This window comes from Panicum hallii, chromosome 9, assembly GCF_002211085.1.
Source record: "Panicum hallii strain FIL2 chromosome 9, PHallii_v3.1, whole genome shotgun sequence".
Classification (NCBI taxonomy): Eukaryota; Viridiplantae; Streptophyta; class Magnoliopsida; order Poales; family Poaceae; genus Panicum; species Panicum hallii.
Window position 1 is genome coordinate 58,038,136 of NC_038050.1, and position 12,941 is coordinate 58,051,076.

General features: G+C 47.4%; 1 protein-coding gene across 1 annotated transcript; it reads right to left on the bottom strand.

The window, feature by feature from the left end:
• Nucleotides 1–6,724: 6,724 nt before the first annotated feature.
• Nucleotides 6,725–10,741, bottom strand: LOC112873220. The gene is made up of 3 exons (XM_025936232.1): nucleotides 9,148–10,741; nucleotides 6,934–7,080; nucleotides 6,725–6,768 (listed from the first exon to the last, which is right to left on the bottom strand). The coding sequence occupies exons 1-3, from the start codon at nucleotides 10,739–10,741 to the stop codon at nucleotides 6,725–6,727; spliced, it is 1,785 nt and encodes a 594-aa protein (XP_025792017.1).
• Between the last annotated feature and the right edge of the window lie 2,200 nt (nucleotides 10,742–12,941).

Sequence of the window (12,941 nt, forward strand, 5' to 3'; positions counted from 1 at the left end):
ATTCGATATGGGTCATAGTGGATCGACTGACCAAGGTAGCTCACTTTATACCGGTAAAGACTACGTATACAGGCGCACGACTGGCAGAATTGTACATCTCGCGAATTGTATGCTTGCATGGAGTACCTAAGAAGATAGTGTCAGACAGGGGTACTCAGTTTACGTCTCGATTCTGGCAAAAGTTGCATGAGTCAATGGATACGAAGTTGAACTTCAGCTCCGCTTATCATCCGCAGACTGATGGACAGACCGAAAGGACAAATCAGGTATTAGAGGATATGCTCCGAGCCTGTGCACTGAAACATGGAGGCAGTTGGGACAAGAGTTTGCCGTTCGCAGAGTTCTCCTATAATAACAGTTATCAGGCCAGTTTAAAGATGGCGCCGTTCGAGGCGCTGTATGGCAGGAAGTGCAGGACTCCGTTGTATTGGAGTGAGACAGGTGAAAGTCAACTGTTCGGGCCTGAGATCATTAAAGAGGCAGAAAGGCAGGTATAGGTTGTTCGTGAAAACTTGAAGGTGGCTCAGTCAAGGCAGAAAAGCTATGCAGATACTCGACGACGGGAGTTGACCTTCGAGGAAGGTGACTACGTATATCTGAAGGTGTCACCAATCAGGGGTTTGCGCAGATTCAAGGTCAAAGGGAAATTGTCGCCTCGCTACATTGGTCCGTTCAAGATTCTGGAACGGAAAGGCGAGGTGGCTTACCAACTAGAGTTACCTGCACGGTTGTCAGATGTGCACAATGTGTTTCATATCTCTCAGTTGAAAAAGTGCTTGAGGGTACCCGAGGAGCAGTTGCCACTGGAGGAACTGGATGTGCAGGAGGACTTGACTTATGAGGAGCACCCGATCAAAATACTGGATACGGCAGAGAGAATTACCCGGAGTAAGAGGATACGAATGTGCAGAGTTCAGTGGAGTCACCATTCAGAGGATGAGGCTACCTGGGAACGAGAGGATGAGTTACAGTCAGATTTTCCTCAGCTCTTTGCTAGCCCAGCCGAATCTCGAGGACGAGATTCCTTTTAAGGGGGGTAGGTTTGTAACACCCTAATTTTTACAAAGTGCAAAATTTAATGAAAGGATGGGTTAGAGGAGTTATTAGATTTTTGATGAACAAACTTTCTTAAGATATAAAAATAAATATAGGGAAAACCATGTGTTTGTGCATCTCATGCTCTTTGCATTGATATTTTTGTTTGCAGTTTATTTGAAGTTAGATTTGAATTCAAATTCCTCCCTCAAATTCAAAAGCTCTTTTTGATTTTTGTTTGCTCTTTCTCTTTTTCCCCTCCTTTTCTCCCCTTTGGGCCCACCCAACCCGGCTGGCCACCCCCCCTCCTTCCTTTTCTTTCCCCTCTGCAGCCCGGCCCGCAGTCCCTTTCCTCTCCCTCCTCCCCCTTGCAGCGCGGGCCGCTTCCCTCCTGGCTGGCCCAGTCGCGGCCTCCCTTCTCTCTTCTCCCTCCCCCTCGCGCAGGCCGCCAAATCCCCCGGCCCAGCCCGCTTCCTCCCCCGCGTCCCACTCCTTCTCTCCCTCTCTCCGGCGCTGACAGGCGGGGCCCGCCTGTCAGGCCCGTCTTCCCCGCCGCACCGGACTCGGGTTCGAGTCCGGCTCGCCTCCGCGCCCCTCCGCGCCGTTCCCGCCTCGGGCCCGCACGCCCAGACGTCCCTCGGCCCCCCTACTTAAGCCGCCGCCCCGTGCCCTATCCGCCGCAGCCGCCACCCCCGCCCTAACCCTAGCAGCTGCGCCCGCCGCCGCCGCCAGTGCCGCCCGTGCCTCGGGCCGTCGCCGCGCCGCCGCTTCCTCGCTCCCCGCTGTCGCACGAGCCGTCCCGCAGCACCACGTGGTGGTGAGGACCCCCTGCCGCCTCTCCTTTTTCCTCCCTCCCGCTCCTCCGCGTCCGCACGGCCACCACCGAGGCTCCGCGCCGCCTCTCGCCGCCGGCCGCCGCCCTCGGCCGTCGCTTCACCTTCCCGACCCCCTAGATCGATTCCCCGTAGCACCCTCTACCTCCCCGTCCAAATCTCGTTCGAAACCGAGGCCGGGAACGCGATTTCGCGTTTTCCCGGCGATCCGCCGCCGCCTCTACCTCGCCGCCGGCGTCCCGTCGCGGCTCAGCCGCCGCCCCGCGTCGCCCCGAGCCGGCCGGCCGTTGGATCCAAATCCAACGGCCCAGATCAGATCCAGCCGAGTCAATCAAACCGCGTACCGGTCAACCCGCGCCTCTTTTGCAAATAGACCCTTCAGTTTCCCCGAAAACAACCCGCCGTCCTCTTCCGTTCAAAAGTAATCGCGGATTCGTCCTTTTTCTTCCGTTTAGGTCCCTGAGCTATTCCAAAATCTAACCCGCCGTCCTTAAGCCTAGGGTTTTGCAAGCTAGCCCCTCTGTCTAGGGTTTAATTACGATCTAGCCCCTGGTTTCTCTGTTTTAGGTCCTTTTAGATCTAAATCTTCGCAGATAAGCCCCTGGAACCTCGTTTTAGCCCTAACTTCTCCGTTTTAACTCCGTTTTCATCGATTCTTGCGCTCACGCGATCCTTACGACTTGTACAATGTTTTTAAAACATTATTTTGTTCTGTTTTCACTGATTGGTGTACTGTTCTTATTTTATTTCGTTTGCTTGTTTGTATGTGCTTGTGTGCGACGTTAGACGGTGCGCAGTTCGAGGATCCGCAGAGTCAAGACTTTGAAGAATTCCCTGAGCAGCAGCAGTTTGCTAACGAAGGCAAGTGGTCCTTGATCATGTTTTCAGTCCTATTAATATCACAATCACACCTTTACTTTTATGCATGCATGTGTCTAGAATATGATGGAACCCAACTAAGGATACGACTAGATTTTATTTAACTTCCTTGTTTAAACCTGGGTTGTTTTATTTATGTTATAGTTACGCTAGTAGCCTAATAGTAGTTTTTGGGATGTTTGGAAAGCATGTTACCTCCTATATCTCTCATGTCCTTTGGAATATTGTTATGGCAATCAAACAAGCTTATCGAATGAATTGGAACATGGAGAACCACCCAGGAAAACAGTACAACCACAGTACTATATGGCTCTGGTCTTGGCTAATTAATTAGAAACCCTAGCTTGTGATGATCTTACCGAAAGGGCAAGAGGGGTTGCATTGACGGGGTATAGCTCGGTCCTTTGAGGCGCATAGCTATGTGAACCTTGGCTAAGGTATTTTCCTCAATAGGGAGGGTTATGACCGCTTTGGCTTGAAACCTTAGCGGATTGTCACAAGTTAGGGAATCTTTGTAAAGGCCTCGTAGTGAATCCCTGCCACTCACCTCGGAAGTGTTTAAGGGCCTTGCAAACCCGGGCATCAAGGGAAACACGAGCTGTGGGTAAAGTGTACAACCTCTGCAGAGTGAAAACTGATATATCAGCCGTGCTCACGGTTAAGAGCGGCTTGGACCCTCACATGATAATTGAACCTAAAGATGATTTAAGCTGCTGTTCTTTGTGGTTGATGTTGTTTATTTACTCAGTTTTTATATAAGGGTTGGTATAAACTTAAACCTAGATAATGCTTGCTAAATAAAACTTGACCAACTAAAATGCTTATCGCAGTCAAACCGTGTCAGCTTATCCTTGAATTGGCCTTGCATGTCATATAATTTACTCCACTTGCTGAGTACCAACCATAAGTGTACTCACGCTTGCTTTATTAAAACCAATGCTGCTCAGAACCAGACAACTTTCCGGAGTTTCCCGAGGATATTGGAGATTTCTAGGCGAGTGTCTCCCAGTCAACTGCCTGTGAAGTTGAAGTCCGCTGCTATTTATCGACGTCTATTTATTTCGCTTAAGGTTAAGACTGTCGGTCATGTAATAAAGTGCTATTATACTCTTATTCGTTAATGCATTGTTCAGATATTCGCTTGTGACGTCTACTGTATGTGCGGAACTTGATCCTGGCGCACATATGGGATGCATTCGGTTACCTTTTCTAAACCGGGTGTGACACCAAATGAACTAAGCATCCAATCCAATTTTGCAATATTAGAGTGGCGTCTACCCAATTACTCCTAACATTTTATTTGGACAACCAGAAACAACAGGATTTTCATCAACATTGATCTGTCAGTGGATTCAAGCGCGGCAACATTCCTGAGAGAGCTTACATGAATACTCAGTGTGAAATTAAGCCAAGCATCGAATTTCATTCAAAAAAAAAAGCCAAGCATCGAAACAAGATAAAGTAATGGTTCGAACTTGTTGCTATTTATTTCCTATTCCATTATTTAGCTAGTTCACTACCGGAGTACAGTACTTTGCCGAGTGCCGAAAACACTCAGTAAAGCTCTATTCCCACTCGGCAAATCCTTTGCAGAGTGCCGCACTCGGCGAAGGAGCCACGGCGAATCAAGTGACGGCGAAGAATGGTTTGCCGAGTGCCTTCACACTGGCACTCGGCGAAGCTTTTACCGAGTGCCTAGCTGGCACTCGGCGAATATGGTGACGACGCGGCAAGCATTGACGGCGTTAGGCCAGTTTGTCGAGTGCCCATGGATGGCACACGGCGAAATAGCAGGATTTGCCGAGTGCAATGTGCTGGCACTCGGCAAAGATATGGACACTTTGCAGAGTGCCAGCTCTCTGCACTCGGCAAAGTTACGGACACTTTGCCGAGTGCCAGAGTTTTGCACTCGGCAAAGTCATAACAGTGTTTTTTTAAAAATTTATTTTTCCTATTCCCCAGGTCCAGAAATTCATAATTCATCCACATATTCATTATTCAACACAATATTCATCAATATAATCCACAAACCACAAATCATCCACAAATATTCACAAATCATTCACAAAATCACATTTCATCTCCAAATCATCATAATTCAACTATATTTCATCCAACTTCATCCACAATAGATCGAAAGTAAAAAAAAGTCCACAATAGTTCACAAGTCAGTTCATAAAATTATTACATAAGTCCATAAGTCGAAACATACCACATTACACACCACAAATCTATAAGTTCACAAATCGATATATATCACAACACTACAAATACATAAGTAGAGTCGAGAATGAACCTAATGCATCCTTAAGGTGTAGGTCCCCAACTTCCCCATGCAGATGGATTCCCCTGATTTGGGGACGGATTTGCGGCACTTGGGGACGGATTTCCTGCAGCTGGAGAGTTCCACGGGGATGCATTGGAAGCCACCGATACATTCTGCAAGAAGCAAAGTAGATTACACTTGAGAACACATACACATACACGGTATACCACAATACACACAACAAATACATAAAGTGGACACTAACGGACTCACCGGAGTGGAGAACACATCTCCTGGTGGTGGGCGAGGAGGCATCATAAGCTCAGGCGGCGGTGCTGGACCACCCTGCTCTCGGCTGTAAGTCTGCATGTAGCTGACGAAAGCCCTCATTTGCCCCTCTAGCTCCGCACGCTCCCGCCTCATTTGCCCCTCTAGCTCCGCACGCTCCCGCCTCTCCTGTTCGAGTTGTTCCTGCAAATTATCCAAGTGTTACTATGTTTCAATAGAGTGAAGCTTTAATCGATGGATAGTACCTTCATTTGACGTGTTTCCTCCTCAAGTTGCTGAATCCGCGAGTACGAAGTTGGCATGCGAGGACGTATCACCGGGCTCGAGTCTGTACTCCTTGCGCGTATCTGAGAGAGTGTAGGAGTAGTGGTCGGATCAATTGCGCTGTCTGCAATATAGTATCGCCCATGCTTCTTGCCGCCTCCTACTCTCATGAGCACATCGGTGTCGATCTCCTCAGTGCTCGGATCATACTCTGGCCCATGTACCTCCTTAACCATCGCCGTGTACTCGTGGATGCGTTGGTAGGCAGCTGGGTTGCTGAAAGCCTCAGGCCCATCCTCCGGGTTGTAGGCGACGTCGGATGTCGCCTTTCCCTTCTTGGACAACACATAAGCCGTGAATGTGTTGCACTCCTGACCACCATGTGCCTGGGACTGCATAAAAAAACACAAGACTATTAGAAGCATGCGCATATAATTGGAGATTACAATACATAAGTGACTTCATTTACCCATGCTTCTTGATACTCGGGAAGAGCACGGCTGCCTTGATGATGAGATGGACCTGGGTTCAGCAAACTCCGCTCCCGCTGTACATTGTGCTTCTCTTCCCACCCATCGCTACACCACTTGTTCACTAGCATCTCCCAGCAATCGGGATGAGGGGCGCACCAATAAGGAATCATCTGAAAGACATCAAGTAAATGATATAATAAACGATAAAATTGAATGAATATTAAGCTAGCGATGTATTTACCTCCATGTATTGCTGCCTAGTCAGCTTTATGGTCCTCGCGTCCCTTTTCACCACCTTTTGACCGAGGATCGTGCCATAGTAATTAATGATGGTTTGGACACGCGCCTCGTAGATAAGATCCGACACTAGCTTCTTACAAATACGGATCATCATCGCATCCGCCCTCTGCTCAAATCCTGGCTGACATCTATAGAAATCCTGCATACATACACAAGATGTGTCCGTTACTTATTTCAAAGCATATGAAATTAAATTGATGTTATGACAATACTTACCCAGAACTCAGCTTTCACCCGCTCAGCTTTGTTGTTGAAAATCCTATTGTTTCGATCTTCAGCATCGGGGGCGCTAGCGTAGTGATCGAAACTGGTTGCCGGTCCCGTCACTCCATTGTGAGTGACTATACCGGGGTAGTGTTGCTTGCACAATACCCCCAGAATGCCATTCACGTGGCGCTTGTGGCTTCCAGGCGCCACTTTGACCCAACTCCTGCACAAATAGATTATTAGTAAGTAAACACATTGCATTCGAATATAACATGAAAAGTAAGTAAAGACACTGAAAGTAATTAATTACCTCTTTCCCGTATCGGATGGTCGAATTATCGGATACGATCCTGAAGAGGAATGGGTCGGTAAGGAAGACTCGTGGGACCACTTAAGTAGACGTTGGAGGTAACGCCAGAACCAGAAGCATCCTCTATCGTCTCCTCCTCCTCCTCCTCCTCCTCAAGGACCGTCTCCCGATGTGTCTCCTCCTGGACCTCATCCTCCACCTCCTCCTCCTCCTCCTCCTCCTCATCTGTGTGTTGCACTTCCTGCGCCTCATCATCCACTAAAGGATTCCTCCCTCTCCTCCCCCTGGATGAACCACGCGCCCTACTCCCCCTCCTCCTCCCTCTCCTCCCCCTGGACGACCCCTCACCCGCATCCGACGATGGGGCATCCCTTCCCACGCTCCTCCGGTAAAGTGAGGTCACACTCCGTAGCACACCACCACCCAGCATCTTTCACCTGAAATTAAAAGGAGTAAACCAATAAGCACATATAGATAAAAAAGATATAATTACATAAATGAATTAAGAGATACAAAATAAATAAAGTATAGTATTACATTTATTAAAAATAATCTTCGTAATCAGGATTTCCTTCATCAATATTCTCATCATCACTATCAACCATGTCAACACTATCCGAATCGTCGATGTCGTTATCGACATTGCCTGAATGTAATCGTTCTAGCATTTGTAAGTCATGTGCGTTTTGCACCTCTTCTTCCTCCTCGCCAACAACTATCTCTCCTTCCATCCCGATTGGTTCGGTTATGTCTATCTCAAATCGCCCTTGTAGCTCTTCTTCTTGAAAGACCTCCATATCATTTGTGTTTGGGTCTAAGTTGTAGTCCTCATCATTCGGAACAGGTAATCTACCGTGCGGTGATACCTTATGCACAACATACCAACCATTTAGATACTCTTTTGTTTTGCAGGGATACGGAAGATAGTAAACTTGTATAGCTTGTTGGGCCACAACATAGACATCATCTCCTGCCATGACAGAATCCTTTCGAACTTCGACTAACCCAAGATGAGCATATGTCCATCTCGTTACTTGTGGATCGAACCAATGACATTTGAATATGACAGGGTTAAGAGATGTCGAACCATGGAAATTGAGTTCGTATATCTCTTCAATAATTCCATAATAGTCGATACCGTCACTACCTTCAACAAAGACTCCTGAATTTGTCGTCTTTCTATTGGGCCGACTTTCTTCGTAACTTCTTGTACAAAAACGATAACCGTTCACGTCATATCCAGAATATGACTTGACCCTATAAGCAAAGCCATCGGCAACCTGTCTCAACTCGGCACTCATATATTTGTCCTTTTGACTCTGCAAGTTCAAACAAGAAAGTTCATTGCTTGATCCGCAAGATAGAACAAATTCGAGAGTACAAACAAGTACGATAGAGCAGATACCTTCCGTTTGAACCAAGAAATAAAATCAGGAGATCCATTTCCCGCACCATGAGCAAGAATGGTGTCGAGTTCCTCCTGAGTAGGTGCATCGCCTTCGCCACGCCAGAATTCATCAAGAAATTGTTTCAAGTACGGCATCACCTCATCAAGATTCGTCAATACATACATCATAGTCTTACACCACACTTGAGGACTCAATGTTTTGATGGTTGAACCACTTGCGGTTCCAAGTTGACCTCTGAAAATGCTAAGATTAGACTCATTTTCATTGGCATTGTATCGAGGCGGTGGTTTATTCACGCTAGGGAGGTTGTCACCATAATATGTCGTTGTGAAGTTCGACACTTCCTCCAGAATGTATGCCTCCGCCATGGAAGCCTCAATTTTACATTTATTTCCACATTTCTTTCGAAGGACCTTTAAAGATCTCTCGATTGGATAACACCAACGACCCTGCACAGGCCCCCCCATTCGAGCCTCATATGGAAGGTGCAAAATCAAATGCTCCATCTTGTTGAAGAAGCCGGGTGGAAAGATCTTCTTCAACTTACATATCAAGACCGGTGCAGATCTTTCTAAGTCTGCAACCACAGAATGAGATAACTCCTTGGCACAAAGCTGGCGGAAGAAATAGCTCAACTCTGCAAGTACTAACCAGACACGATCAGGGACATAGCCTCGAACCATCACCAGAAGAAGCCGCTCAATCCATATGTGGTAATCGTGACTCTTCATCCCTAAGACTCGCAGAGTAGATAATTTGACACCCCTACTCAGACTAGCTGCATACCCATCAGGGAACTTCAATGATTTGATCCAGACTAGTGATTGTATTATTTGTTCTTTGCTCAAGACATAATCGGCCTTAGGTTTTCTCCATGTCTTACCGCGACCAGGAGGCTGCATCTCCAGTTTCCGTCTATCACACAACGTTGCTATGTCCAGTCTAGCTTTAACGTTGTCCTTTGTCTTACCGGAAATGTCCATGAGTGTTCCCCAAATATCCTCAGCAATATTCTTTTTAGTATGCATTACATCAATGTTATGTGGAAGAAGAAGATCATCATAATAGGGCAATCGAGTCAAACCAGACTTATGAGTCCAGAAATGTTGCTGACCGTATCCCTCAAAGCCACCTTGTGGTTTGACCACAAGACCATCTACATACCGACGAACTTCGGCGCTGGTCATGATAGGAGGTGCAAGCTCTGTCACGGTGACACCTTTGGTAAAATTCTTGCGATCCAATCTGAATGGATGGTCAAGAGGTAGGAATTGTCGATGTTTGTCGAACGACGAGTACTTGCCACCCTTCCGCAGCCACTCGAACGGAAGATCCTCCTTACAAACTGGATATGGACATTTACTTTGGACATCCCAGCCACTAAATACCCCATACGCTTGAAAATCATGCAGGGAGTACAAGTACCACACATGCATCTTGAAGTTTGTCTTTGTAGCTCGATCGTATGTCAACACACCTTCTTCCCAAGAACGGATCAACTCATCAATGAGAGGCTCCATGAACACACCCATTTTAGTCCCCGGGTGTCCAGGAATGATCAAAGACAACAATACATTCTGTCGCTGAAAGCATACTCCGGGAGGAAGGTTGAGTGGTATAACAAACACCGGCCAACATGTGTATGGGGCAGACAATTCACCATAAGGATTGAATCCATCCGTTGTCAACGCAACACGCACATTACGGGCATCTCTAGCCTTCTCAGGATGCATGCGATCAAAATGTCTCCATGCTTCACCATCGGACGGATGCACCATCTTGTCACGAGTGTACCGTTTACCAGTTTTGTGCCATCTCATCTGCTTCGCATACTCTTCGCTCATGTATAACCGTTGGATCCTCGGTATGCAAGGAAGATGCCGCAAGATTTTGACGGGGATGTTAAGCTGCTTCTTGTGGCCATCATCTGAGTCAACCTCAATGTACCTAGAAGCTTTGCACTTAGGACAGTATTTATCATCCGCGTATTCTTTACGGAACAATACACATCCATTCGAACAAGCATGAATCTTCTCATACGGCATCTTGAGTGCGCGCAGGAGTTTCTGTGACTCATACATACTCTTCGGCAGAATGTGACCCTCCGGAAGTAGACTGGCAAAAACCGTCAACATAGCATCGAAGGCGTCTCTGCTCAGATGAAACTGCGACTTCAACACTATTACGCGTCCAATGGCATCCAATTGAGAAACATCTATATGCCTATGAACGGGTTTCAACGCAGCGGCAAACATGTCATAGAACGACTTCGCGCTTGCCTCTGGCTCCTCCTCCATACACCCTTCAGCAAATTGTGCCTCGTGATAGTCCTCTATCATGTCCGCTACCCCAGCATCCGCATCAAACTCCTCGACGCGTGCTCTCACCGCCTCCTCTCTCACTCGTCCGCCCTCGCCGTGGTAGATCCACCGGGTATAATCCTCCGTCCATCCATACTTGCAGAGATGTTCTCCCATGACAATCTTTGTTTGCCTTTTTCGATTTCCGCATCTGCTGCATGGACAGACAACTTTACTAGCTCCTTTAGCAACTTCGGCACCAAACACCCGTTCCAAGAAAGCGTTGGTCTTTGTCATCCATTCGTCACTAATCTCCCTCACACTTAAACGACCTGTGTACATCCATGATCGGTCTTCCATATTCTAGAGAAGCAATTACCTGCTAATTCCACAATATAGCACATTATTAGGCTATTTCTACGGATGAGAAGGGAGCATGTGAAGAGGGTGCATGAAGGAAGCAGAAGGGTGTTCTGACTCGGCAAAACAAGACGAATTCAACGTAGTGAAGAGGGTGTGATTTCAATAATCCCGTGAGCTTCTTCAACTAACTAGCTTCATCCTATCCCATACGATTTGCTGCCACAATCTATATACTAAGTTGACTGGACCAGAAATACAGGGAATGAAAAAAAATAATAGCATGGCCAAGCTCATGCACTGCCTCTTGCTGACTTGTTCACCATGTCTAATACCATGACTGAAACTCAACTAAGGACTGACTAATGCACACACTCTTAACCTACTACAGCAGCTGACGGGATAACCCTCAAACATAAAAAAAAATCACACAATCAGTTGGTAGAAGAGCTCTGGCATATGGATAGGCAAAACAGCAGCTGACTCAGACAAATTTATCATTATATGAAACCAAATCTCAGGACTTAATATAGAGAGGAGAGAATTCCAGGAAATAGGATATAGTCTCCAAATCTCAGTACTTATGTTGCATTAACATGTGCCTAGCAAAGTACCATCCACATTACATTTCAGACACCCAACTGTAGTATTTAACACCAAGTCAAGTAGTGAACTGATATCAACTTAGCTTTGATCAAATTTTCCATTTATATAGAAACTAGGATAGGAAACATCAGTATGGAAAACAAACTTGCTCCATAGGATAGAGATAGACTTTTACAGAATGTTACCATTCAATCAGCAAATTGCTACCATTCACGAAGAAACAAATTGTCCATTTCAGCACCACACAATCACTTCAATCAATTGGCCAGGGGTTGCTAGTAAGCTCACCTGCTCTTTCTCCCTGTAGATTTGCCAAATTGTGGGCAGCTGGCTGCTCTTCCAGCAGTAGCAGCCCCCCTCCTCCGTCTCCCTTGAGACTCAGCAGCGAGATTAGCAAACCGGGATTGAGGACTGCAAAAACAGCAAGGGGAGTAGCAACCCCAACCCAACCTTTCCAGCAGCCTTGGTCTTGGAAGCCTCCTCCTACAGAGGTACATAAGAGCAAATAATTAGTCCATCACCACAAATCATGCAGAATTAACAGTGCAAGCAAATAACTGCAAACTACTGCCTCCGAAGTCCGAACTTATAATGCTGATGTTGCGACAGTAAGCTCAATGTAATTTTAGTTCAACGTACATGTCCGAAAGTCAACAGCATCGTCTAGCTCACATGGACCTCAAATCAAATGGATTCTTTTTAATCTAGTCAACAGCAGGGAGGAGGGGATGCGTAGATCAAAATCCTACAGCTAGTTACCGATGATGATGGCGAGGAGGAGCACGGCCACAGTAGGTTAGTCCACCAGGTGGTCGTGGTGGCGAGGAGGAGCACGGCCAGGACGACCAGCCCGCCGACGACCAAACCCAAGCCCCTTGTCGGCGCCGGCACCACCCTCCACCACCACGCTGATGATGACGACCGACCTCTTGCTGCTGCTGGTGATGCTGGTTCCTTGGCCTTCGTCGTGATGAGACCCGGAGGCGCGGCGAGCTCGAGGTGGATGGAGGCACGGCGAGGTCGAGGCGCGGCGTGGAGGCGCGGCGACCTCGAGGTGGATGGAGGCGCGGCGAGGTGGATGGAGGCGCGGCGAGGTGGATGGCGCGAGCTCGACGTGGATGCGCGGCGGCGAGGCGGGTGGCAGCGAGGGGGCGCGACGAGTGGCGGCGCGGCGTCGTCGAGCTCTATTTGGGGACGATAGACCGAAAAATGTTAAGTGTCGGGCTCGATTTGGGGGAAAAGACGAGATTTGCCGAGTGCAAAAACGCAAAGCACTCGGCAAAGTATAGCACTCGGCAAAATTAGGGCCTTTGCCGAGTGCCCAGTCGTAACACTCGGCATATGGCCTATTTGCCGAGTGCCCAGGAATAACACTCGGCGAATTTTGGTATTTTTTTAAAAAAATTCTATC

Coding starts and splice junctions, on each gene's coding strand:
- LOC112873220 (XM_025936232.1), bottom strand. CDS start 10,741: ATGGGAGAACATCTCTGCAAGTATGGATGGACGGAGGATTATACCCGG. Junction 7,081..9,147: donor GATGCAGCCTCCTGGTCGCG/GTAAGACATGGA, acceptor TGCAACACACAG/ATGAGGAGGAGGAGGAGGAG. Junction 6,769..6,933: donor CTCCAACGTCTACTTAAGTG/GTCCCACGAGTC, acceptor CTATTTGTGCAG/GAGTTGGGTCAAAGTGGCGC.